Source organism: Salvelinus fontinalis, chromosome 21 (assembly GCF_029448725.1).
Source record: "Salvelinus fontinalis isolate EN_2023a chromosome 21, ASM2944872v1, whole genome shotgun sequence".
Taxonomy (NCBI): Eukaryota; Metazoa; Chordata; class Actinopteri; order Salmoniformes; family Salmonidae; genus Salvelinus; species Salvelinus fontinalis.
The window spans coordinates 11,577,827-11,603,814 of NC_074685.1; the positions used below are offsets into that span (position 1 = coordinate 11,577,827).

The 25,988-nt window shown below is 42.4% G+C and overlaps 2 protein-coding genes across 4 annotated transcripts in view; one reads left to right on the forward strand and one right to left on the reverse strand.

Annotated features, from left to right (window-relative positions):
- The first annotated feature begins 1,319 nt into the window (after positions 1–1,319).
- On the forward strand, positions 1,320–18,742 carry ark2ca (arkadia (RNF111) C-terminal like ring finger ubiquitin ligase 2Ca). 3 transcript variants are annotated; one of them, XM_055873841.1, is made up of 9 exons: positions 1,331–1,483; positions 2,682–2,880; positions 4,432–11,831; positions 11,998–12,123; positions 12,306–12,438; positions 12,661–12,765; positions 13,609–13,704; positions 14,521–14,624; positions 14,747–18,742. In XM_055873841.1, exons 3-9 carry the CDS (start codon positions 11,431–11,433, stop codon positions 14,862–14,864), a joined length of 1,083 nt encoding a protein of 360 aa, XP_055729816.1. In that variant the 5' UTR covers positions 1,331–1,483; positions 2,682–2,880; positions 4,432–11,430; the 3' UTR covers positions 14,865–18,742. The 3 variants fall into 3 exon arrangements, with proteins under 3 accessions (XP_055729818.1, XP_055729817.1, XP_055729816.1); XM_055873843.1 differs by lacking the exon at positions 2,682–2,880 and having other exon boundaries at positions 1,320–1,483; positions 11,534–11,831; XM_055873842.1 differs by having other exon boundaries at positions 1,330–1,483; positions 2,682–11,831; positions 13,612–13,704.
- Positions 16,424–25,988, reverse strand: part of loxhd1a (lipoxygenase homology PLAT domains 1a) — a 48,944-nt gene continuing 39,379 nt past the window's right edge. Inside the window, exons 37-42 of the mRNA XM_055873840.1 lie at positions 23,419–23,596; positions 21,614–21,799; positions 21,182–21,352; positions 20,630–20,768; positions 20,110–20,265; positions 16,424–19,959 (exon numbers count right to left, since the gene is read on the reverse strand). Coding sequence (XP_055729815.1) covers positions 19,479–19,959; positions 20,110–20,265; positions 20,630–20,768; positions 21,182–21,352; positions 21,614–21,799; positions 23,419–23,596 — 1,311 coding nt within the window. The 3' untranslated portion in view covers positions 16,424–19,478. The remainder of the gene's footprint in view (positions 19,960–20,109; positions 20,266–20,629; positions 20,769–21,181; positions 21,353–21,613; positions 21,800–23,418; positions 23,597–25,988) is intronic.

The following is a 25,988-nucleotide window of genomic DNA, read 5'->3' on the forward strand; positions in this document are numbered from 1 at the left end:
GTACGTTTTCACTTTGTTAGACTTTTGAAAGGGACGTGTGTGTGTGTACCGCAATCAATTTAAAGCCATACAGTATATAACAGGTATGGAAATAGTGTTGAGTTCACTTCCGGTAGCTGCTGCCTGCTGGAGGACTACTGAGATGTCACTTTGCATAACATTGTAGCCTACACACAGTATTCTACAAATATGTCATGGCTTAACTCTGAAAATTCTGTGTTCAGCTCTACCCTTTTATATATACATGATAGCTATGTGATGGGGATTTGTAGATCAGTGTAGTGCTATTTGTGTGTCTGAATATTCATATTTTGTACCAAGAATACACAATCAACCAAACCTCTCATTGGGGAACAATGCATAGGAAGGGTTAGCCCTTTTTTTGCTGAATTGATCCATATGACCTGTGTGTCTACTGGTGTCACACTAAATGAAGGGTCAGTTTGATAGCGGCGATGTGAAAGTGTTAATATGATATGTTAATATCAATATGATGTGAATTTTATGTGTAAATGAGATCCAACGGCTGGAGCATGACCACCATAAAGGCATAGAGAGAAAATGGACAGCTGGGGGTGCAGTAGCAGAGCTTAGGGTCCTTTGTGTAAGACCAGAGGTGATTATATGGGGATTGTGGTAGGCTAGGCGGCCTAAGGGTTGCCACTGAGTAGAGAGTGACATATGGGGCTGAGTTTAATGACCCCTCCACCTCCCCTCTCCATCTGTTCCCATGTCAGACCTGAGGGGTATACTACAAAGCAGGATCATTGAGTTAGCCAGCTAACTTGCCTAAATATTTTGATATAGGATGGAAATGGGCATGGTCTGATTGATTAAAAAACAAAAATACATATCTAAATGTAGCTTTTTTTTATGTGCCATAAAATCAATTGTTATTTCTGGTTGCTTAATCCAAGTTACCTCGCTAACTCATTGATCCTGCATTGTAGTATACACCTCTGCTCAGCTCCTGTCTTAATTCTGGTGTTGCAGACTTGAGTCTAGCCAGGATGCCATGGCATGACAATTTATCCTTCTATCATAGCCTTGCTTACAATATACCTACAACAAACAAGTCCTGGGGTATAGGAACATGGCAAAATCTGTACATTTTTCACAGTAAGGTGTATTGGTATGAAATAAATGCAATGATATTCAACACTGGATCTGAGCATGATAGACTAGAGCGGGCGTCGATAAGACGTTCCGTTTATTTGCGAAAGACTGGTCTCTAATCTGATTGGCTGTCCCGGGTGCCACATGAAGAGGCTTCCGAACAGAGGTGTTCATTGATTGGTTCATTCTGTCTTTGTCTGAGATGCAGCTGAGAAGGCTGTCCCGTTTGAATGTGCAGGGATTGGAAGGGACCATTTCCATGGACCATCTGTCTCACAGGCTAGTGATACAACAAAGGGAGCCAGGATGGTGTTAGTACATGTTGGATATTTGGTTCTTCCCGTATTTGGCTCTGTAAGAAATAGAGGTAAAGTTATTTCTTTATTCTATCCATTTTTGTCTCTTCTCGTTCCTATATATGTAAATATTAAAGCTAACTAGCTGTCATCTGCAATGGCCAAGTTAATAATGCTAGCTGGCCAGAAAGCTAGCTGCTGAGCTAACCAGACAGCCAGTCAGCTGCGCTCGAGCGAATAAAATCCGGGTTTGCATTGAAGGTTGTAATCGAACCATGTCAAACGACATATGCAAAATAGTTAGCTATGTAGCTAATACAGCTATAACGAATTAGTAACGTTAATGTTTTGCTATCCGTTCTAGCTTACACTTATTATTGTCAAACGTTATCCTCTCAAGCCAACTAAACAAAATGGTAACTAGCTAAACAAGACAGCTAGCTAGTTTATCTGGACATGCTAATATTTTGGTTATAGACGCGCGAGTAGTCAGTAGAATACCGTCATTTTGGATGTAACGTTAGCTAACTAGCTAGTGGCGTCGTTTCTCCCAATTTGTCCCACTCTAACGGTTAATTATATTTTGCACCCTCTACTAATACCGTAACAACTGTGTGTTTTTAATCTGACCAGACAGCTGGTTAGCGAACATGACATCAGTGACATCAATTGTTTATCCATTTTGGTGTAGGCGAGCCTCGAGTCTTGACAACATGGTGTGTGGGGTTAGCTAGTTGTTGCCTTCAGCGAATCTGTTGTGTAGCTAGATGTGTTATTGGCTGAGGCTGTACTTTTTTATATCGGCTTTCTAAATCCATAATTTATATACATTTTTAATTATGCGATTAACGCCCTAAAATTACTAATTGGACGTGGCAATAGGAGCTGGTCAGGTGGGTTAAAATGTGATGCAGCCTACGACGCGTTTTCTTATTAGGAACATATAGTACGGTCAAAAACACTATCCCGTAGGTTTGGAAAATTGTTTTTTTCTTGTCTCAAACCCGAAACCAAACCCCATCTCTATTTTGAGACTATCTAGCAATATGTTCAAGGAAAAACATGAGCACAACTAACCGCCTTTTGTTTTGCTCGTTTGCAAACACCATACTACCCAAATTGACCAAAATAACATCCTCAATATGCAGCAAAAGGCTATCTGTGCTGATTATATAATGATACTAATATGAACGTGCATTTTAAAATACATGCAGTAGCACCAATGATTTCATTGTGCTTTTATTTGTGTTCTTTTTTCCTGTTCCATAGTATCGAGGCTGGCGCTACATTCCGCATTTCTCAGACCTTTGTCCCCCTTCATTGTGTAGCTAACGATCATCTGCTGCTGTCTGCCGTAGCCTCTGCCTGTTCTCTGCATCTAGCTGTATTGTGAACCCCTTCTTCTTCATTTCCTCTTTTCATCTGAAGACGACATTGGCATTAAAACCCGAGTTCTCCCACTCATACCGTATCCTTCTGTGTAACAGACTAAAGAATAACACCTTCTCTAGAAAACAGTTTGTCTTTATTTAAACTGTCATGTTGCTCTTTAGTACATAATCCATTGTAGCATTAGGCCTATTACTACAAAATGTCGTTGTGATTTTCCCATTCAGTGTGGATAGACTACATTCTGCTGTAAATTTCTGTAAAGTGGATACATTTTGACCCCTTGGCCCCCGATTCGATTATAGCCAGGCTTGATAGAACTTGTGGATAGCTGTCTCCAGTCATCCCCCTTCAATCAAAGGTGATGCATTGTACCACTTCCATATCTGATAGCCTGTTTGAAACATAAATCACATTCATTCCCCCTCCCAAATGCTATCATCCTAATCACATTTAAACCAATTGGACAGTAACTGGCTGCAATATATCTGCATTCTAATTTGCGTGTCTTTATTTCTCAAACGATCTGAAATTGCCACCTTTGATGGTCCACTGCACCTGTTCTAGTGGCTAAACGGCCAGTCGTAATCCTAACCATGTGTACGAGCCATTTTCTTCTAATTTAATTAACCCATTTAGTTTGTCACTGCGAATCTACGAGAATTAACTCGACTCGCCGTCTAAAATTCCCTTTGTGATCCAATATCATGCCAAACTCCCCAGTATCTTACACACCTCCACATAATGCTATCCATTTTACAGGGATGTGTATATCCCGCACTGCTGTAAAACTCCTTTTAGAATCAAAGTGTCTTTATTCTTTGGTTGTGCTTTCTCTCTACCTTATGTTCTTGTATTAGAACCTAATGCATGATCATTTTTTAAATTCTGTTTATGTTTTCACATTGAACAGCAGATTCCAATGTAATCTTTGTGTAGAGATGTCCCTGCTGTACTGAAATGTGCTGTAGCATACACATCTACTCATTGGATGCTGCTTCTGTTCTGTTAATCTTACAGAGCATGGTCAGGCCTTGCCTTTGGTCATTATTTGCATGTAGTTGCATTATTACTATTATCACACAGTGCCACACATACTAATATTTTCCAATAAAGACTTCTAGTATTTTTCCTAACCTTCAGTGTGCTTTTTGCTGATTTCCATGTGTTTTTCCACTCCACCGTGCTGTCACTGAGGCAGTCCCCCCTCTATCTCTGTGCTCTCATATCTCTCTTTGCGAAGGCACTTTATTAAGGTGCTGCTCTCTCCCGAGTCCCAATCATAGGATTAGGGACAGCCAAATCTCTTGTCCTGCTGTGAAAATTCATTTTGACTGAGACATGGGAGTGTAGGAAACATACAGTCAACCCCCCCCCCCCCCCCCCAATCAATACACATTCCATCTGTATTTAACGGTCTCTTGTCAACATTGCTTGTATACTATAGTAGTAGTGACCAAAACTTGCTCCTCTTTTCATCCTTTCCGCCTGTCTCGGTTTTAGTAGAGTTAACATTGTCGCTATCGGGTTACGAAAGTATTATTCCGTATTATGCACAGTGTCACACGCAACTGATGAATTTGGCTTTACGTTTTTTGTGAAATATTAGTCTTGAATTGGCGTCTTTCAGATACTGACCAGGATTGGAGATTTGGAGTTTTGTTATGAGGCTGAATACGCACCTTGAAGTCCCTCTACATAACACAAAACATTAAACACTGATATAAATGCTATGTCGGTTCTGTTTACTATGTTGTTCTTGAAAAGTGTCTTGACAGAAGGGGCACCAGCCATTCAATAGCTATACAGAGTGGGTAAACACAGGGCATTTGAATGTTACATTTAATTGCTTTATAAAACAATAAACTTATAGGCTAGCCTATCTCAAAACTAGCAAGTAAAAGGTTTATATTGACAACAATACTTTGCCACTTCTTTACCTTGACATATATGCACTTAGATGCATATTCTCCTTTGGTTCATTATGGAATGGCAACTAGCTGTTTAGATGACCTAGATCAATCAGCAGAAAACCAAACTCAATTAGCAAAACAACTTTCTCTATGCCCGTATTTTGTTTTTGTTAAAGCACATTGAATGAAACTGTATTCCAAGTGGATTTGAACATATCAATACAATTTACAGTAAAATACATTGCATAAACCCTACTAAGGTAGATTACATCTGTGACAAGCATTACACCTTAGTGAGTGTCGTTGGTACCTCTTTGCTATGTCTTCAGCAGACTTCTTTGTGGGTGTATCACTTTAACACACTGATGTAATTAGCCTAAATAAGTGTGATTAGAATATGGCAAAACATTTGTTCAGGGAGAAAGTTTATGTGGGCTAGGCTTATTTGTTTATTGATAATAGAAAAGTATGCTAGATTGTGTTCAATTTGGTCTTCACATGACCAATTCAATAAAACTCCATTTATAGTACAGAGCATGCATACTCAAGACTGCCTTCATTACATTTACATTTTAGTTATTTAGCTGATGATCTTCATAGCCTGATTCCTCGAACATTTGCTAAAAACCTGTATGCTACCCAGCCAGCATAGATGTTATCTGCATATGAGAGTTTTAGACCAGCCTCATGGTCTGGTTCTTCTCTAGGTTTCTTCCTAGGTTTTGGCCTTTCTAGGGAGTTTTTCCTAGCCACCGTGCTTCTACACCTGCATTGCTTGCTGTTTGGGGTTTTAGGCTGGGTTTCTGTACACCACGTTGAGATATCAGCTCATGTAAGAAGGGCTATATAAATACATTTGATGTGATTTGATCTTATCCAGAGCAACTTACAATTAGTGCATTCATCTTAAGATAGCTGTGATGTGTAGTCCCAACTAGCTATCTCATGTTCTTGTGAGGAGAGGCTTTCTATCACAGTTGCTTGTACTAAGAGGTCCGGCTAAGGTTCATAGCCTTCCTACCTTGAGCACGCAGGTAAAGGCTATTGTCAGCGCCTTATTCTTCAAAGACTTACAAGGTCATATTAGGCAGTCAATGGCATACGTTATTCAACACTGCTGTAATGTTCCATGCAAGCAGCTGCTTTATATTTCGTTTTACATTTGCATTCTAATCATGAGATGAAATAGTACACATACCACAATGATTAATACGAGTGCCTTATTTTACTATACTTTACTAAGCACGGGACACCTATCCATAATGTCTTATGAATCTTTTGGGTTATTTATATGCATAAGGTATTTTCTTAGCTACCCCCTCAAACCAATTTCATACTGCCGGATAGGCCGACATACTAAATCCTTCAGGATTGGTTGATAGCTACTGCACTGCTTAGCCTACACATTACCTCGTCCCCTCCCCTATTCGTGCATTGTAAAGTAATGGGATGCTCATGCTACCGATGGAATGGGGTGTGTAGTGTAGATGGGGATTATGTTGGGGAGAGTAGTAGCAGTGATTATAAAACTGCAGAGACAACCGGGTCAGACTGCTGCAGTCATGGGTGGGCAGGGCTACATGCCTGTCAGTCAAACGGGGGAGACATGCCGCACTGTGGGGAGGGGCTGGCTGTATGTGTGCACATGCTGCTCTGGAGGGGCTGAAGGCTCAGATATGCACCAGTCAGGAGATTTTACAGCCTGAGCTCAGCGCTGAGAGAGTTATGTGCAGAGAGAGGCTATGCTGCAGATGCTGTAAGAGGTGCAATGTGTGCCAAATAAGGCTTATTTCATATGCTATTTTATAGTCCTTCTATGGTCCATTTATGATTATAATCATCATGGCACTGATAGTTTCCACCTCGTTCTTGTTATTTAAATGTTTTTATTTAACTAGGTAAGTCAGTTAAGAACAAATTCTTATTTACAGTGATGGCCTTCCGGGGAACAGTGGGTTAACTGCCTATATGAAGAAAGAAAAAAAAAAGAGATGATTATGTTTCTTCTTTGTTATTAGGGTCTGTTTAACCCATTTGTTATTGGGGTCCCTGTATCTTTGCACAACAGTGACGTAAAGCATTGCGACAGAACGGAGTGAAAATGTCTTGAAACGGCGTCCTGTGGTCCACCAAAACCAGAAGCCAACTTTTTTTTCTGCTCTACTTCCACAGCCAGCAAACACAATTTCTCCTCTTACGGATTTGAGGTTCACTGGGGTTCCTATGTCTCGAGGCAATATCTACTGTAGCAAAAGAATAACCAAGCAGAATCTGTCTCCTCGGGTTTGTGACTTGAACAGTCACACTGCTTTGAATTACGTTGGCTATGAAGTACAAGGGGAAAAAAGGAATGTTGACCTGAAGTACCCTCCGGATTGTAATTTAATAACCACTGTATCAAAGAAATGTATTTAAATAAGTGTAATTTCTTACAAAATATGTAATCATCAGCTAAAAATGAACCCATAGAGCGTTTAGAACCTCTGCTTATCGTAATCATTACGTAGACATGTAATGCAGGTAGCCTAGTGGTTGGAGTGTTGGGCCAGTAACCAAAAGGTTGCTGGATCGAATCCCTGAACTGACATGATAAAAATCTGTCGTTCTGCCCCTGAACAAGGCAGTCAACCCACTGTAGCCGTCATTGTAAATAAGAATTTGTTATTAACTGACTTGCCTAGTTAAATAAAGGTGACATAATTTTTTGAAATATATATTTTTTTAAACATTACAAAGGCAGTGCTACTGTAAATTCCCTTCCAAACAGTAAAGATGATGATTGCACTCTTGTCTCTGCATCAAATTGGAACAACATTGCATAGCTGTTTTACAAGCCACTTTTTATCATTATGGATTTTAGTAGTAGCATTTTATCACAGTAACACAGTGGGGGGGGGGGGGCTTTAACTAGGATGGCACTAAAGATGTCTATACATGGAGCCTGGCCATTCATAGTCACAGTCTGTGGGTTTGTGCTTTTCACATGAGGCCTGCCTGCATGTCTAAAAGAAGAGAGCCATCCCAACCCCCCCAGACCTTGGTGTCTGTCCCCCTGCGCAGACAGCTGGTAGACTATAACTGGAGACTATAACGGGAGTTAAAGGAGCAGCTGCAGTGCCTCCCCCTCCCCACACTTCCCTCCTCTGGGCGTAATGGATATTGATTGTTTGGCTGTGACCCAGCACCATGCTGATTCAGCAGGTTGGCCAGAGCTTCACTCACTACTCCTCCTTCCATAGACCGAGAGGCAGCCCAAACCCAGGGTTGGTACATGAGTAATATACAGTGCCTTTAGAAAGTTCATACACCTTGACTTATTCCACTTTTTGTTGTTACAGCCTGAATTCTAAATTGATTAAATATGCTTTTCTTTCCACCCATCTACACACAATACCCCATAATGACAAAGTGAAAACATGTTTTTGAAAAATGTTAGCAAATTTATTGAAAATTAAACACAGAAACATTTAATTTACAAAAGTATTCACACCCCTGAGTCAATACTTTGTAGAAGCACCTTGGGTGGCGATTACAGCTTTGAGTCGTCTTGGGTATGTCTATCAGCTTTACACATCTGGATTTGGGGATTTTCTCCCATTTCTTCCTAGCAGAATTTCTTAATCTCTGAAAAGTTAGATGGGGTGTGGCAGTGAACAGCAATCTTCATGTCTTCCCACAGATTTTCAATAGGATTCAAGTCTGGGATTTTCCTGGGCCACTCAAGGACTTTCACGTTCTTGTTCTGAATCCATTACATCGTTGCTTTGACTGTATGCTTGAATTCATTGTCCTGTTGGAACGTAAATCTTCGCCCCAGTCTGTTTGCACTTTGATAACAGAGCTCAGCAGATTTGGCCCCATTCATTGTTCCCTCGAACTTTACTAGTCTTCCAGTCCCTGCCACTGAAAAGCATCCCCATAGCATGATGCTGCCCTCACCATGCTTCACGGTAGGGATGGTGTAAGACGGGTGAAGAGCTGTGCCTGGTTTTCTCCAGACGTAGGGCTGGGCGATATGACCAAAATATCATATCACTGTATTGTAATTTTTTAAAATAATATTGACAATTTGAAATGTTTATTTATTTTTTGCTTTGAGTGGTGTGTGACCCTAGGTTGGCAACACATACATTGAAAGTGATTTCAATAGGTTTTTCTCCGTTATACTGTTCAATTAAACTTAAACCTAAAATAATTTTCAGCATTTTCATACATTTCTGCATTCCCTGCAATCATTTGAGATCATTTCCACAATGCCACGTAGGGCTGCACGATGTTGCAATTGTGATTTGACTTGCGATTCAGAGCACAACACTTGGGTGAACTTTTAGAATTATATAAATATAATGAATATTCTATAGTTAGAATATAATAGTGGGCATTTTGAATACAGTGTTTGACATGCCAACTAATTAAAATGCCAGGGAGGAGTTATTGTCACAGGGTAGGAACCAAAGTGTTTGTTTTCTAGGGGACCCTATAATCTTTGGCTACATTTTGTTTTCTTTTAGCTACTTCATGTTGCTAACATTAATGCTTTGCACATTCCTCTTTGATTTAGTAGATACTGTTGCACAAACAACATGCTTATTTAGGTCTACACCATCACTGGTATTATCAGGCTGTATAGCGTATTACGTTTGCGCTGACACAGCTGGCTAGCTAGCTAATAAATGTACTAACTAGCGATTAGCATTAGCGGCTAAAAATATTTAGGTCCAACTTGCTAGGAAAAGACAAACTAGCTGTTTGCAGATGTAAGAAACACATACTAGTAGTGTAAATCTAGAACGCTAGTGGATTTAAATTAAGAAGCTAAGTGAAGCGGCATTGTTGTCGCATGTGCTGCATTGACCATGCAGACTGAACGCAAGTGTGCTCCTCAAGTGACGGGATGGGGCTTGGTCTGTGTGGAAGCGGCATGGAAAAAGAGTGCTGAGAGAGAACTCAAGTAGTGAAGTAATCTATAGAAATGGACTTACACACGGCATATCACATAAAAAATATATATACATTCAAAAAGTTGTTAAGTAAAAACTCAAACCGGTCCATACATCAATACCGGTATATTGTAAAATACGGTATACCGCCCAGCCCTAAGACATAGTGCTTTGCATTCAGGCCAAAGAGTTAGGTTTTTGTCTCAACAGACCACAGAATCTTTTGCCTTGTGATCTGTCTTTCATGTGCCTTTTTGCAAACTTCAGGCGTGCTGTCATGTGCCTTTCTCAGGAGTGTCTTCGGTCTGGCCACATTACCAACTACAGCGCAAATGAAGGAAAGGAGACAAGGAGAGGAAACCACTTTAAATTATTGAACCGCACCCCACAGCCCATAACGGCTGGTGGTTTTAGCTGTTGATCCTATAATGCCAGGCTCCATAATGAGAGGCCTGTAGGCCTAGTGCACGTAGGTCTAATGGTAGTGCAACAGTTACATCGCTCAGCAGGAAGCCCAGCAGTTAGAGAGTTGGGCCAGTAAACGAAACGTCAATGTTTTGAGTACCTGAGCCGACAAGGTGAAAAATCTGTCTGTGCCCTTGAGCAAGGCACTTAACCCTACTTTGCTCCAGGGGCGCTGTACTACTATAGATGACCCTGCAAAACAAAGCCTTTCACTGCACCTATCCAGTTTGTGACAATAAAATATATTATTTTAACATAGAGACAGGTAGATTATATATGATGTTCAACAGTGGCTCTGAATAAGTACCATGCTAAAGAATATTTTTAAATATGTGCCGCCACAATTCACAGGAACTCTGCACGAGAATCTTACGTTCATTATGTGCCGCCACCATTCACGGGAACTCAGGACGAAAATCTTACGTTTGTTATCTTATGCTCAGGTCCAATTTAAAACCAGGGTACTTATTCATAATTCATTATACAAACCCACTTAAACCAAAGTCCACATCAAACCTTGAAATCTAACCTAGTGGATATTATCAGAAGCAGAGATTCAATCCACAAAACAAAACGTCAGTCATAGTGCCCAGTGTACCCCTTCGCTCCCAGCTCACCCTGTAGAACGACAGGAAATGAGCAGGACAGTTGGGCTCTCTCTGGAGCTTAGAGGTCGCTCTATGGTCTTTGTGCTCTTTCATCTCTTTTGTGTTCCGTCTTCCTGGGTGAGGTCGCTTTCTGTTTTCTCGCTGTGTGTGAGTGATATGTATGACGGTGTGTGAGTGATCTGTATTTCTATTTATTTTATTTAGCCAGGTAGGCCAGAACAAGTTCTCATTTACACCTGCGACCTGGCCAAGATAAAGCAAAGCAGTGCGTCAAAATCAAACAGAGTTATACATGATTACGGTGTGTGAGTGATCTGTATGACGGTGTGTGGGTGATCTGTATGATGGTGGGTGATTGATCTGCATGACTGTTAAAGTGTGATCTCTGTTGTGTGTCTTTCTGACTGCGTTTCCGATTGATGTCTCTCTGTTCTGACTGTTTGATGTCTGTGTGTGTGGTTTCTGTCTGAATATGATCTGTCTGGCTGTAATTGCTCTCTGTTATTTGATTTTGTTATGTTACCTTATGTGATTGTGCTGCCTGTTAGAGCTGTCTGTGTAATTGGTCTGTGTGATGTTTGATTGAGTTTGACAGATGACTCCCTCTACTATCTGACTGATTTTGTGTGATCACTCTCTACTCTCTCTGGTGTCTTGTCTGATTGGGTGAGTGAGTTCTCTTGGTTGATCTCTTTGTGTGGATATGATTGGTGTCTCCATATCGTTTGATGGCAGTGTCTTCTCTGTCTTGATTGGTTGGGACCAACTTCCTCTGAATCCTGATTGGGTGTACTTGTCTCCTGCAGGGGCACAATTCACCAGGCATCAGCACAGCCATGCTACCTCGTGCCGACACTTCCACCTAGGGGCCCCTCAGGCGCCCATCTCCGCTGAGTTCCCCTTGGGTCACACCAGCCAACCCCCCCAGACTGGCCTGGCCCCTCACCAGCCCCCGGCCCCTCACCACCCACCTCCCCTGCCGGCCCCCCCTCAGTTCCAGGACGTTACTGGGCCTCCGTTCCTACCTCAGGCCTTACACCAGCAATACCTCATCCAGCAGCAGCTTCTAGAGGCGCAGCACCGCAGGATCCTCCCACACTCCAGGTACCACCACACACACTTGCATGTTCCGTTGGACTCAGATTTACAGGCATGTTTTGTCTGTTTCTTTCACTCACCCCCTTTGAGTCACTGAGATGGCCAGACACTAGAACACTACACCCCCTCCAATTTCCATATGCTAATGTATGGAAATGCCTCCTCTGTGCAGACGAACTCTGGAGCGCGCTCCTCTGAACCCTCACAGACTCCGCTCGGGGTACGACTACTCCCCTCCCATCCATATCCCCCAGCCAATCAGCCAGCAGCCGCGCTACCTGGCCGAGGGCACAGACTGGTGAGTCACGGTTTGAAATTAAACGGGGAGTCTTGGAGACGATAAGTCATTGTTTCATCCCTCCATCTGTCTGGCATTAGTGGTGTTGGTTTATGTCTTTCCCCCTGCCTGTAGGGGTGATAATTTTACTGTGTTGATGTTAATATAGGTCTTTGTCCTCTCCTCTCTCTGTCTGTTCATAGGGACCTTAGTGTGGACGCTGGCCTCTCTCACCATCAGTTCCAGCTCCAGCAGCTTCCACAGCACTATCAGCATTACCTGGCGGCATCCCCAAGAATGCACCACTTTCCCAGGAACACCTCGTCTGCACAAGTGGTACTTTCATGACTGTTGGCTGTTGTGGTTGGTCTCTGCTTTGTTCTTTTGTTGTTCTGTTTGTCTATGTTGACTGTTTAGTGGCTGTGTTGTTCAGACTCTCTGTGTGATGTCTGCCTTTGTCCGTTCATCCATCAGTGATTCGTTGCTTGGTCCTGTGTTGTCCAACAGAGTTCTGTTAACTGTTGATGACCGAAGTGTCGTCTTTTTTGTGTTTGACAGGTTGTGCATGAGATCAGAAACTACCCGTACCCCCAGCTTCACCTGTTGGCTCTGCAGGGCCTCAACCCCTCACGTCACGCTTCCGCTGTACGAGAGAGCTATGAGGTAAATGTCCATCTCTATATCAATTTTACCAATATCTACAGTATAATGAACAAAAATATAAACGCAACAAGCAACAATTTCAACGATTTTACTGAATTAGTTCATATAAGGAAATCAATCAATTTAAATAATAATTCATTAGGCCCTAATCTATGGATTTCACATGACTGGGCATAGGCTCACCCACTTGGGAGCCAAGCCCACTGCCCAGTCATGTGAGGCCATTTGGGCCTACTGCCATATTCACTAAAACGGCATTGGAGGCAGCTTATGGTAGAGAAATTAACATTCAATTATCTGCCATCAGCTCTGGTGGACATTCCTGCAGTCAGCATGCCAATTGCGTGCTCCCTCTAAACATGAGACATCTGTGGCATTGTTGTGTGACAAAACTGCACATTTTAGTGGACTTTTATTGTCCCCAGCACAAGGTGCTCCTGTGTAATGTTCATGCTGTTGTATCATATTTTTGATATGCCACACCTGTCAGGTGGATGGATTATCTTAGCAAAGGAGAAATGCTCACTAACAGGTTTGTAAACAAATTTATGCACAAAACTGGAGAGAACTACGCTTTTTGTACATATGGAACATTTCTGGAATCTTTTATTTCAGCTCATGAAACATGGGACCAACACGTTTTACATGATGTGTTTATATTTTTGTTCAGTATATGTTAATGCTATTGCTTGTGTTACACATGGATACTATACATGTTTTTATGGTTAAGCTTTAATGGCATGGTTTAATTCTGTTACCCTAGTCATACCAGTGCTGACCGGTTGCTATTTGCAGAGGTATAGTAACGTTATCTGTCTAAAGCCTTGCTCTCCTGTGCCCTAGGAGCTGTTGCAGCTTGAAGACAGGTTGGGAAGTGTCAGTAGGGGAGCGGTTCAGACCACCATAGAGAGATTCACCTTCCCACACAAATACAAGAAGGTGAGGAGGCAGCTCACCTATACACACACACACAAGTGGAGCTACAGGCAACTGCCAAAATAACGGAAACACTTGAGTAAATGAGCGATACAAATATTTTGAAAGCAGGTACTTTCACACAGGTGTGGTTCCCGAGTTAATTAAGCAATTAACATTCCATCATGCTTAGCGTAATGTATAAAAATGCTAGGCAGGTCATTATTTTGGCCACCATGGCTATGCCCCCATAGTATGACAATGCCCTCATCTACAGGGCACGAGTGGTCACCAAATGGTTGGATGAGCATGAAAACGAAGTAAACCATATGCCATGGCCATCTGTCACCCGATCTCAACCCAAATGAACACTAATGGAGCGGCACCTGAGACAGTGTTTTCCACCACCATCAACAAAACATGATGGAATTTCTCATCGACTAATGGTGTCGCATCCCCCCAATAGAGTTCCAGACACTTAAAGAATCTATACCAAGGTGCATTGAAGCTGTAGTGGCTCGTGTGACCCAACGCTCTATTAAGACACTTTATGTTAGCGTTTCCTTTATTTTTACAGCTACCTGTATATTGTAAATGTAACCAGTGGGAATTGAATATCTTAACCATTAGACCGAGAGGACATCTTCAAGGTCTGAGGACTTACAAGTCTCACAGTGCTACTGCTGCATGAGTGCATGATTCCAAATCACCTCTGGTACTGTATACAAACTCAAAGTTTTAAAAAGCAATGTCGCTTACTTCTGAAGCCTTAGTGGTCTCTTTAAAAACTCTTGACCCTGTCTGATTCTAATCTGGATATGTCATTTGATTGGTCCACAGAGGAAGCCTCTGGATATGAAGATTGGCGAGGAGGGCGAGGAGACTGATGTGGATGAGAAATGTACCATCTGCCTGTCGATGCTGGAGGAGGCAGAGGACGTCAGGTAATGACAAAGAACCCACTGAACAAGTGTGATGTGCATACTGTATATTTTCTCTTTCAGTGTGTGAGTTGACGACTAGACGATTGACCTTCTTCCTTTTCTCTCCCGTCTCACCTGTCCAGGCGGTTACCCTGCATGCACCTCTTCCACCAGGGCTGTGTGGACCAGTGGCTGGCGACCAGCAGGAAGTGTCCAATCTGCCGCGTGGACATCGAGACGCAGCTCCACCCAGACAGCTGATGTCCCAGGGGTGGAGCCTGACGGTCTGGCTGCTGTCAATCACCCTGGCGTGGATCCTGCTCCCTTCCACCCGGCCCTGCCTCTCCCAACATGGGTGCTTTGCCAAATGTCTCCAGTCGTCACGTGACATCATCACCCTCTCTGACTCACGCTTTACTGAGCCAATCCAGGATTACTTACTGCACGAGAGACCGGAGACTGACTCTCTCTCTCTCAATAAAAGCACATCCCCAGCAAAAAGACATGCAAACACTCACGCATACATTACATACTATATACACACGCGCACACAGGGTTTACTAGTTGCTTGCTGGTGGTTGGGTGTCGTTGCTGTTGTGTTGTAGTTAGGGGAGGCAGGTGTGTTTCCTGTGTCTTTGTAGCATGTTCTTAAAGCCATGACATTAATGTACAGAGTGAAAAGCACACAACCCCACTTGCCAGCCAGCCTGCCACATACACACACACTGCTTATTCTGCCACAACAGGAAGCTAATCAACCACTTAAAAGCCCTGTCGCCATGTTTGCCTACAGATCATTTGTGGTAGTACAGTAGCAGCATCAGACACAGTGGTATTTTGACCCCTCACTTTGTTATAAGAGGGGGACTGAGTGTTCAGAACTCACCCAGCTTCTACGTTTTGCAATACAGTAGTTGTATTTTGTCCGAACACTGATGGCAGCATCAGTCCCAAGCAAATGTACAACTATTTCACTGCTGTCATGTCGGCCTGCCCCAATGCATGGGGTGGCGTGTGTTTTTGAGTAAATACAGAGGTTAGTGAGTGTTTTTAACCAAATGTGTTATGGTATTGCTTGACCTGCCGCAATGTGTGTGTTCTGCCCCAGTGTGTGGGTTTCAGTGTATGTTTAACCAATGCTTGCGTGACAAACTTAGTGCAGGTTCAAGTGTGTGTTAAAGGGTAATATAGAAGTTAGCTTAACAGTGATTTGATTGGAGTGCTTGTAGAATACAAAGCCAAATAAGGAATAAAAAATACATTTAAAAAATGTAGTAGGACCTATCCCCCATCATGCACTGCAGTGACTGAGTGAGATGTGGGGCCTTCTGGTTAAGCAGAAGTGTTAGCTGCCCTGGAAACAGCGACTCTGTGCCATCCCCTCCTGCTGCAGGTGTTAAGGCTGAGCATTGTAGTGAAATGCATGTTTCAATGTTGGCTTGGGCTGTCGTGTTAGCGTTCAAATAAAAAATGGAGGGCAGAGGGTGTTGTCTGTGCATGACTTAGTTAATCTGAGCTGTGATTATCAACTCAACACAAACGAAGAAAAAGGGAGCACGATGTCAGGGGTTGTCCCTGACCTGTAGCGTGTGTTCATACTGTCCCTTTTTGGTGGCAAACAAAATGGAATCCTATTGTTTACCTTATTGCCTAAAGAACAAGCACATGTGATAGATATAGCAACAACCTCTTTTTGTTATTGCATTTGCGTTGGTTTCCGTATATTTAGGTATAAACGCGCACTGTTTTGGACCGAGTGAGGAGCTTGTGTGTTGAACTTGTTTTTATGTGTCAGATCTCCCCTCGTGGTTGCTATGCTGGTTGCTATGCTGTATTGCTAGAACAACAATGTAGAATGTTGTGTGATGGGGGCAGTATCCTCCCCACAGTGCATATGGACAGGTCTGGGCTGGGGTCACAATGAGTACCAAAATAACGGTCATAGAACACTTTTTGTTGTCAAAACAACTCTTTACATGTTGATATTGTGTGTTCTTTCCTTTTGTTTTTGTTGCTATGTTATGTCTGAGTCAATGTGCATGAACACTACATAGGTTTTTAAGGATTGGCACAGGTCCTGTACAATGCATTGAGGACTCGATGTGAAGTATTAGGACAGACCCTAAATGACTGAAGGATGAGTTGTGACGGATTGGGACTGACCCTAACTGTCCTGTGCACTGCCAGTGTTGATACTGACTCCTCCTTTAGTCTAGTTTTTTATGGGAAGTTTTGATAGTTTACACAGGGTGTTGTCAGTTGAGATGCCTTAAGTATTTAACAATCATTATTTATTACTAATTGTAGATAACGTGGGTAAGTATTTAATTTTATATCATTTTTTTTGCAATTTAATCATTTATTTATTTAGATATAACACAAAATGGTTTTAAAAAATTGAACGATTACCTCTTTTTTGCATTTTTGCATTGTTTTAATTCAATGGGAATGCTTCGCATGCAGTTGTATTTTTCCTGAAGAAACTAAACTAAAAAGACCTGCTGTTTGATCTCTCTCCCCGAGCCGGCTGTGTTATGTTTACTGTCCCGGGCTGAGCTGTCGAGCCTGCTCTTCTCATGTGGTGCTGTGGATAGTGGTGCTGTGGATATCTTGGTTACATTCCATTCAATGCAATTTTCTCTGATACCTATGCTGTGATGTAGTGGACAAACTGCAATGGAGTGAAATGTTTAAGTTTGTAATTAGTCTTGTTTTTCACTCATAGTTTTAACATGGGAACCCTCTCACTGGCATAAAGCAGTTACGATCGTAGATGTATTGTTATTATTATTGTATACTTTGTCATTTCCAGTTCTCTGCCTCTCATCCCTCTCTCCATTCTTTCTTTTTTTAAAAGCATGTTCCTTTTCTGTTTTGGGATATTTCTCCTTCCCTCTTTTCCAAATATCTTATAGTTTTGAGCCCAACAAGTGCCTCGCTTCTAGTGTTGAGATTTTTCCTTATGATTGTAGCTATTTTTGTTACCGAGCCACACAAACTCCTACGCTCAGTTACTCGAAAGCCATCATGCCTGAACTAGGTACATATTTATCTGGCGGTCTTACTCCTGCATTACAGGACCACCATGATGAACTGTAGGCGATGTTCAAATGCTGTATAATGTTGTCTTTCCTTTATTTCCTCCATTCTCACTTCTCTTTGTCACCACTGACCAACCTGCAAGGTGGAGGAAATATGACGTTAGCCCCCATAAGTGGAGTGTGGGAACTTCAAGGTGGCGTTGTATTGCTTTCACTAACCAAATAGATCTGTGGATACCTTTATGAGAATAAAGAAAGCAGCATTTTAGGAGTACTCGGAAATAGACATTTCTCTCCATCTTTTTTAGTTAAACCTTGACCTAATCTAGTAATACCTTTGAAATATTTACTTTATCTATTATAGAAATGAAGGAAATATTTGACCAATCTTTGTGAAAATGTTTCACTGTTCATCTGCGCTACACTAATTATTCTTAATATTCCCTCTTCCTGCCTTTCTGTTCCCTCGTTTCCTTTTCTTTATTTTCTCTTACCGTCCATCCTTCCCTCCACTCAGAACCCATCCAATGTTTCCTATCACAATCCTCTCTATGTAAAACAAGAACAGACAGAGGATCTCTTAAAGCACAACCTTACTAAAAATGCATGTTTTTCTCAGGTTTGAATATATTCTCAATGGTATATGGTGAAAATATTTGTAGATATACAAAGAATATTACAGAATTAATTTTGCTGCTGCTTGCATCTGAAAAACTGAAGGAAAGAGAAAATATCCCAAAAAGTGCCAGTGATAGGGCTGCCGCCATCTTTGTATAAGGTCTGCTGTTTAGCTGTGACTGCGCAATGTTTTTCAATATAGGAGATTTTATCGGAGAATATAACTATTTATCATTAATATTAAAGCAATAGCTCATTAATGATGAGTGTGTTGATGAACTGGATGAGCATATTGTGTAAATGTTAGATTCACATTTGGTGGAATTTTGTACTTTATTTATTACTACTACTAATAATGATTTTAAAAGTTGCATCGCTAAACCCAAACTGTTCTGTTTTTTTTATTTACATTTTATTTCAAGGCTGGTATATTATCCTTTTTGTATGTGCTCTTTTTGTAATAAATTGGATAAAATGGAAGGTGTATAAATCTGGTGTTTGTGAGTGAGTAGAAGTTACCTTGTGTCCCTACAATTAAGGCCAGTTATGACTCTGAAGTTAGAGGAGAAGGATGAAAAAAAAGAATCCCTACAAAAGGCTTTCATTGAGAATGAGACACATGATCTCCATCCTGATGAGGCTGACAATCCTCTTTTGATTTGTTTTCTGAGTCTGCCTTCACAAGGTAATCGAAATCTCACCGGGAGATGAACACATCAGTCAAACCACAATCTTAAAAAGCAGTTTTGAAAAACAAAAAGTGTTTTGGAATAAGCAGTACAAAATAGTATACTCTCTTATAAAACCTAATTTACAACCAAGCAGCTGAGCAACATGCCATTCCTGATAATGGGTACTTTTAAAATGGTGGCACAATCATGTTACCTGGCCTTATGACCCTATTGTGTTTAAGCCATAAACGCCAGGCCACTTGCCTTCGGTAGTAATGCAATAAAGCTAAACTATAAGATATTCTAGAAATGTAGTAAGAAATATATAAACATTTTCCTTTCCTGAGATCATGACCATATAGAGGCAATAAAAAAATAAACCGTTGCCAACATCCAAACTCCATTCAAAGAGTTTGTATCTCTCCATTACGGAGTTGCTTGGGTAGAGTCCAACACACGGCGAGGCCTCTATCCTTTGCTGTGCAATTGAGTCCTGAGGCTTAACATACGTTTTCATATAGTGGAGAAGTCACAATATGAGGTCTTTAGTACTTTGGGTAGAGGACCCTGAAGATCTGTCCGTCCGCCTTCTTGGTGTTCAGCCACTTTCCACACAGGAAGATGGTGGTGACACCGTTGGCCGTGTTGGTGACCTCCACGCGGTCCAGCAGCCAGCCGGGGCTGAGGCGGGTGTTGTCGTGCTCCACACACACCCTCAGCAGCTCACCCATGTCCAACATCTCTAGCAGGAAGCGGTCCGTCTGGCCACGCTCAAACAGGTTGCGGAACTTCTGACGTAGCGACCGGCGGCCCGAGTCTCCGTTGGAGCCGTAGATGGTGATGAAGACATTGGCATCGGTGCCTGCCCCCTTCTCGTCGCCCGTGATGAGGATGATCTCGTACTTGACAGGCACCAGGCTGCGGGCTTTGCTGGCGAAGCTCTCAATGGCCTTGGTGCACTCGATGGTCACAAACTCGTCCCTCTTCGAGGAGAGGGGGATCAGGGCGTTGCAGATGAATATGAACCTGGGATAGAGAAGGAGAATGATTGTCTCTTCCACAATACACAAAACTCCTGGGTTTCCACACAGTATATTGCGAGCTGCAGGGCTTTGCACCCTACCGAATAAGCCCCAGGTGGTTTATATACCTGGGGTCATGCTAGGGGTCACTCACCTGTTGCCCAGCACTTTCTCTATGACAACGACCTCCTCCACGTGCCAGAACGCCTCACCTTTCACCTTCTTCCCATCCTTGGGGGTGTGGCCCAGGCAGATGCCAGCGATGTCACCAAGCTGTTTGGAGGAGAACTCAAACTTGTCCTTGTTTCCCCTGAATGAAAATAACCACATAACCTTAAACCATTAAAGAATATGACAAGGGAATAATATTACAACTGACTGGAATATAATAAATCATTAACAAAAAATGTATTCTTGAAAAATAGATTGTCAGATTAGATTTCATGAGCTCTTCTTTACATGCCTGGAAATGTCTAATGAGTTTATTACTAGTGATTGAATTCCTTGAGAGTAGAGTATACTGTTGAGTCTGTAAAAGCGTTCCTTGTGCCAAGGGAGATCATTCCAATGAGCCTGGCTGTCGTAATAAAAAAGGGAGAAAACCCCAATAATTTCTGCTCATTCTTTACACAAACAAAAACCCCGTTTTTAAACGAATCTGAAGAGCAGCGTACCGCAAGAACCTCTTTTTCTTTGATGAGTTCTCCATCATAAATTCTTTTGAACGCCCCTTCTTCCCCTCCAGTGCGATCCAGACGTTCTCTTTGGTCTCTGCGTCATCTGTGTCCGCCGTGGTGGTAATAATTTCATATTCTTTCAATCAAAAGTAGACAGTGCGTTAGCTTGGCCCAGGAAGGACTGTATTCTCTTCATATGAACGGTCCATTAGGCAAACATTGACATTAGTATGGTCAGTGTCCAGTCCTGCCGTAACACCAATGTTGAAAATGTTTGTTCTTGCCCATTACAAGCAGACCTGATTCAGCTAATAAAGAGCTTAACAGGCTAGTACAAACATTTGCAACCTTGGGGTTACGTGACGACTGCATTTGAGAAACACTGCAATATAATAGGATTCAAAGTAGATTACATAATATAGTACACTGTAGTGATTTCATTATGATCTGATTGGAGTAATGTAAAGCTAGGAGATTTTCATGACTGGATGACCAGACCAGGAGAAACACTACTAAAGAGAGATAAGGCTTGTGTGCGGCTGATCTTACTGGTCTTCTCGTTGAGGTCTAAAATGTCATTGTTGGCGCAGGACAACTCCCTCATGATCTGACCATCGTCCTCGTTCTGGGCCAACCAGCGGTCGCAGGGGAAGCGAAATGTCCTGTCCAAGGCCTCATCCTTCACATCAATGTATTCTATGTGCCATCCTGGAGCAGGCCCTGATCATGACATAACAATAGAGTAGGAAACACGTGACAGAAAGACAGGCGTGAAACATATATTGTTGTGTTTTGAGTCAAAGTATTGCTGAGAAACCTGAAGAATTGGTCTACGTAGTTCACCATCAGTTGGTGCATACTAAATAGAGTTTAGTTACAGTCAATAGGCGTGCAGGTTTCAGATTTTGACTGGTTCACTGTGATCGTAATTGACTCCCCTCCCTGTCATGTCATTATATTCCTGATGACTGATTGGCTCACCTGAGTTGTCGTGCCACACCCGAACCTTAGAGAGCTCCCCGAGGCTGAGCACGTCAGGGAAACGGAACACATCTGTCTGCTTGCGCTCAAACTTGTTGGATTTCTGGCACTCTTTCAGCGCCAGGGTCCCAGTGTCACCGCACTCTCCAAACACAATGATCCACACGTTGGCGTCAGTGCCTGCCCCTGTGCAGAGAGGGAGGAGAGTCACCAACTTCTATGAAAAACTGCGGTGCTATTGGCTGATTGGGTTTCGAACTCAGATCTCATGCGCACCACAAGACTGTGTTAGCCCTCTGAGCTAAAGGCCATGCAAACATGGTTCACTGAACCACCTTTGTTGCACCTTCATGAATCTCAACTCATCCTTAGCAGGTATAGCCTACAGCCTTAAAAATGTATTTTACAAACTAATTCACTAACCTTTTCAGACATCTTCCATTAACCACTAACTGCCTGCCTTTTCATTGCTCAACTCACTATCAGTCGACACTACAGCCTTCATAAAAATGCATTCACCAATAACCGTACAGTCACCAGACTGCCTTTTCAGACATTCCTGACATTCCTGAAAAATAATCAAATCACCAATACAATTTACTTTCATAGACTGATTTTACAAACAGGTCCCTGCAAAACATTCCCCATCAGTTACTAACCTTCTGCCTTTTCAAACATTACTTCACCATCAGCAGTCTGACATTCTTGAAAAATAATCAAATCACTAATACAATTTGCTTCCATAGACTGCCTTTCCAATAGTCCCCCATTAACCACTAACCAACTACCTTATCAAACCTCAACTGAGAAACCAGAGAAGCCCTGTATCCTCTGATTCACGTATGTGTGCTTGAGTGTGTGCATGTGTCTCACATGTTTGTAACCTGTGTGTGTGTGTGCGTGCGTGCGTGCGTGTGTGTGTGTGTAATGTTCACAGAGCAGTCAGTGCCTCACTGATGTCTTGTGTGTGACAGCTCTGCTCATTATCATTATTACCCTCACACACACACACACACACAGGTTTGGTGAGAAGACATGTCTTCAGTAACACAGGCAGCCAAGGGCAGAATGACGAGCTCTTTGAAGTTAGCTCAGACACCTAGCTCCTCTATCGTGTCAAACAGCAGTCTTCCTCTCTCTCCTCTGCGGTGGAAAACTGCACGGCTAAAGAACCAAAGCCGAGCGAGAGGTTTCAGAGAAGTTTCTCTTTCATTAGCCTCTATGACTCAAAATGGATTGTCGTATTCCACCTCTGCTGCTGCTTCGTGTCTCTCCGAGCAGCAAAGAGACTCCGCTGCACCACAGAGATAAAGTAAAACAGGAGAATATAGTGTAACAGACACATCTCAGCTAGTTAGGAACAGGACTGAAGCTGAATCTGGTGCAGTGTCAGGAACTACAGTAATTACTCAGCTTTAATTCAGTGGGATAATATAGTCTTGAGTTTGATACATGGGCCTGTATTCATAAAGGGTCTTAGAGTAGGAATTCTGATCTAGGATCAGGTTCTCCTATCCATTTATTATAATCTAAAAGACAAAACAGATCCTAGCACTTTTTACTCGGACGCTTTATGAATAGGGAACCCTGGTCAGTCACACAAACATGATGGACAAACATGAACACTGTAGAATGTGGTTTGTCTGTGCACTGCCACTGACTGACTGACTTACTGACTGGCTGGCTGACTGACCGGCTGACCGACTGACTGACCGGCTGGCTGGCTGACTGAATTACTGACTGGCTACCTGGCTAACCGACTAACTGACTGACTGACTGGCAGGCTGACTGATTGACTGACCCACCTCCAATGTCGCTGGTCTTGACCTGGATAATGTAGGTGGTGATCTCCACCATCTCCTCCTCGTCCACCACAGCAGCCATCTCACCGATCATGGTCCTCTTGGGTCCTTTGGTCTTAGACAGCCACTCCTCATAGGTGAACACTGACACCTCCTCTGTGGTCAGGTTACGCATGATGATCTGGGGGAAATCATCATTAATTATAATTTTTTAACTATTATTAATTAACCATTATTTTACGAGGTAAGGTGACTGACACAATGACAAATTCTTACCCACAGTAACAACCTTTTTACACATTTAGATTGTATTGCGCATATTAAAGGGTGAGGATGGCAGTCCATGCCTTTACATAACTGCTGTAATTCTATTGGGAGAAACCATCAATCAACACTATGCATGTACAATAGGACAATAGGACAAGTAGGACAATCTGAAGGACAATGCCATTATCTGAAGGACATTGCCATTATCTGTAAGACAATGCATTATCTTTAGGACAATTCCATTATCTGTATGACAATGCCATTATCTTTAGGACAATTTCATTATCTGTATGACAATGCCATTATCTTTAGGACAATTTCATTATCTGTATGACAATGCCATTATCTTTAGGACAATTCCATTATCTGTATGACAATGCCATTATCTTTAGGACAATTCCATTATCTGTAAGACAATGCCATTATCGGAAGGACAATTCCATTATCTGAAGGACAAAGCCATTATCTGTAGGACAATGCCATTATCTGTATAACAATGCCATTATCTTTAGGACTATTCCACTATCTGTATGACAATGCCAGACAAATACCAACAAAGATGAGCCATAATCCATAGTGATAAAATGCAGAAATATACATATACTGTATATATAAATACTGTAATATCTATGTTCCACTTGCCTCTCCCAGTGTATTTGATCCTTTGTCATGGATAGGGTGTAACTGAAGAAATTAGCCCATTATAAAAAAACAAGGATTTGGCTCAGGCAGCCCAACCTGCATTAACTTCCATCAATATATTAATTTGAGTGGGATTAGCATGCTGGCTGTGCGCCCAGTTCACTGCAGTGGCCATTTGAAATAAACATGCTCTGTGTGTGTAATCCATAACGTTGGCAGCACACATCTGTTTTGGGATGCTGTACAGCTACTGGGTCATTTCAAGGACACGGCCCAGCCACTGACAGACACGGCTGGGTATGAGCCTTGACTGCTTAGCTACTGTTCGGCTAGTCTAGAGGCAGGCTGGGTGATTTGGAGAGACATTGAGGGGTTGTTCCTGCATAGGAAATGCCTTTTCTCCCATCTGAGTGGTAAGGTCTTGGCATCGTAGTGAATTTTGTACTGAAAGGGAAAAGCCAGCAGCATACCACCCTGCATACCACTGCTGGCTTGCTTCTGAAGCTAAGCAGGGTTGGTCCTGGATGGGAGACCAGATGCTGCTGGAAGTGGTGTTGGAGGGCAAGTAGGAGGCACTCTTTCCTCTGGTCTAAAAAATATCCCAATGCCCCAGGGCAGTGATTGGGGACACTGCCCTGTGTAGGGTGCCGTCTTTCGGAAGGGACGTTAAACGGGTGTCCTGACTCTCTGAGGTCATTAAAGATCCCATGGCACTTATCTTAAGAGTAGGGGTGTTAACCCTGGTGTCCTGGCTAAATTCCCAATCTGGCCCTCAAACCATCATGGTCACTTAATAATCCCCAGTTTACAATTGGCTCATTCATCCCCCTCCTCTCCCCTGTAACTATTCCCCAGGTCGTTGCTGTAAATGAGAACGTGTTCTCAGTCAACTTACCTGGTAAAATAACCGTAAAATAAATAAATAAAAAAATTCAATGTTGACCATCAAACAGAACTGGAACAGAGTTATTCAGTTTTGTACAATGTGTTAGAAATTTGCAAAATGTATGATTTGTTACAAATTCCGATTTGTTGTGGCTAACGTTAGCTAAGTGGGTAGGTGGCTAAAGCTAAGGTTAGCTAGGCTAGGGGTTAAGGTTAGGGTTAAGGTTAGGAGTTAGGTTAAAGGTTAAAGGTTAGCTAACATACTTAATAGTTGCAAAGTTGCTAAAATGCTCAAGTTGTCTGTGATGAGATTCAAATAAGCAACCTTTGGGTTGCTAGATGTTCCCGTTCTACGCACACTCATCCACTCTGACCAAACAACCACCCACCCTACTTTCATTTTTGCCTTAAGTAACTTTCTGTCTTATGTAACCATACCAAACGTAACATATCATATTCATTTGAGAGTCCCACATTTACGTTTGTTATGTTACATCTAGTCTATGAGACCAGGCTGCTTTGTGTGTCTGTGGTGAACAGACTCATCTCAGTCTCTGCAGCCTGCATGCTCCAACCTAGTCTGGGTACCAGTCTCTGTACCCTGCATGCTCCAACCTAGTCTGGGTACCAGTCTCTGCAGCCTGCATGCTCCAACCTAGTCTGTGAACCAGTCTCTGTACCCTGCATGCTTCAACCTAGTCTGGGTACCAGTCTCTGCAGCCTGCATGCTCCAACCTAGTCTGGGTACCAGTCTCTGTATCCTGCATGCTCCAACCTAG

Excerpts from the sequence above, each read along its gene's own strand:
- ark2ca (XM_055873841.1), top strand. The coding sequence starts at position 11,431 with ATGATTGGTGTCTCCATATCGTTTGATGGCAGTGTCTTCTCTGTCTTG. Across the intron at positions 11,832-11,997 it reads AGGATCCTCCCACACTCCAG|ACGAACTCTGGAGCGCGCTC; the intron begins GTACCACCACAC and ends TCCTCTGTGCAG. Across the intron at positions 12,439-12,660 it reads ACACCTCGTCTGCACAAGTG|GTTGTGCATGAGATCAGAAA; the intron begins GTACTTTCATGA and ends TGTGTTTGACAG.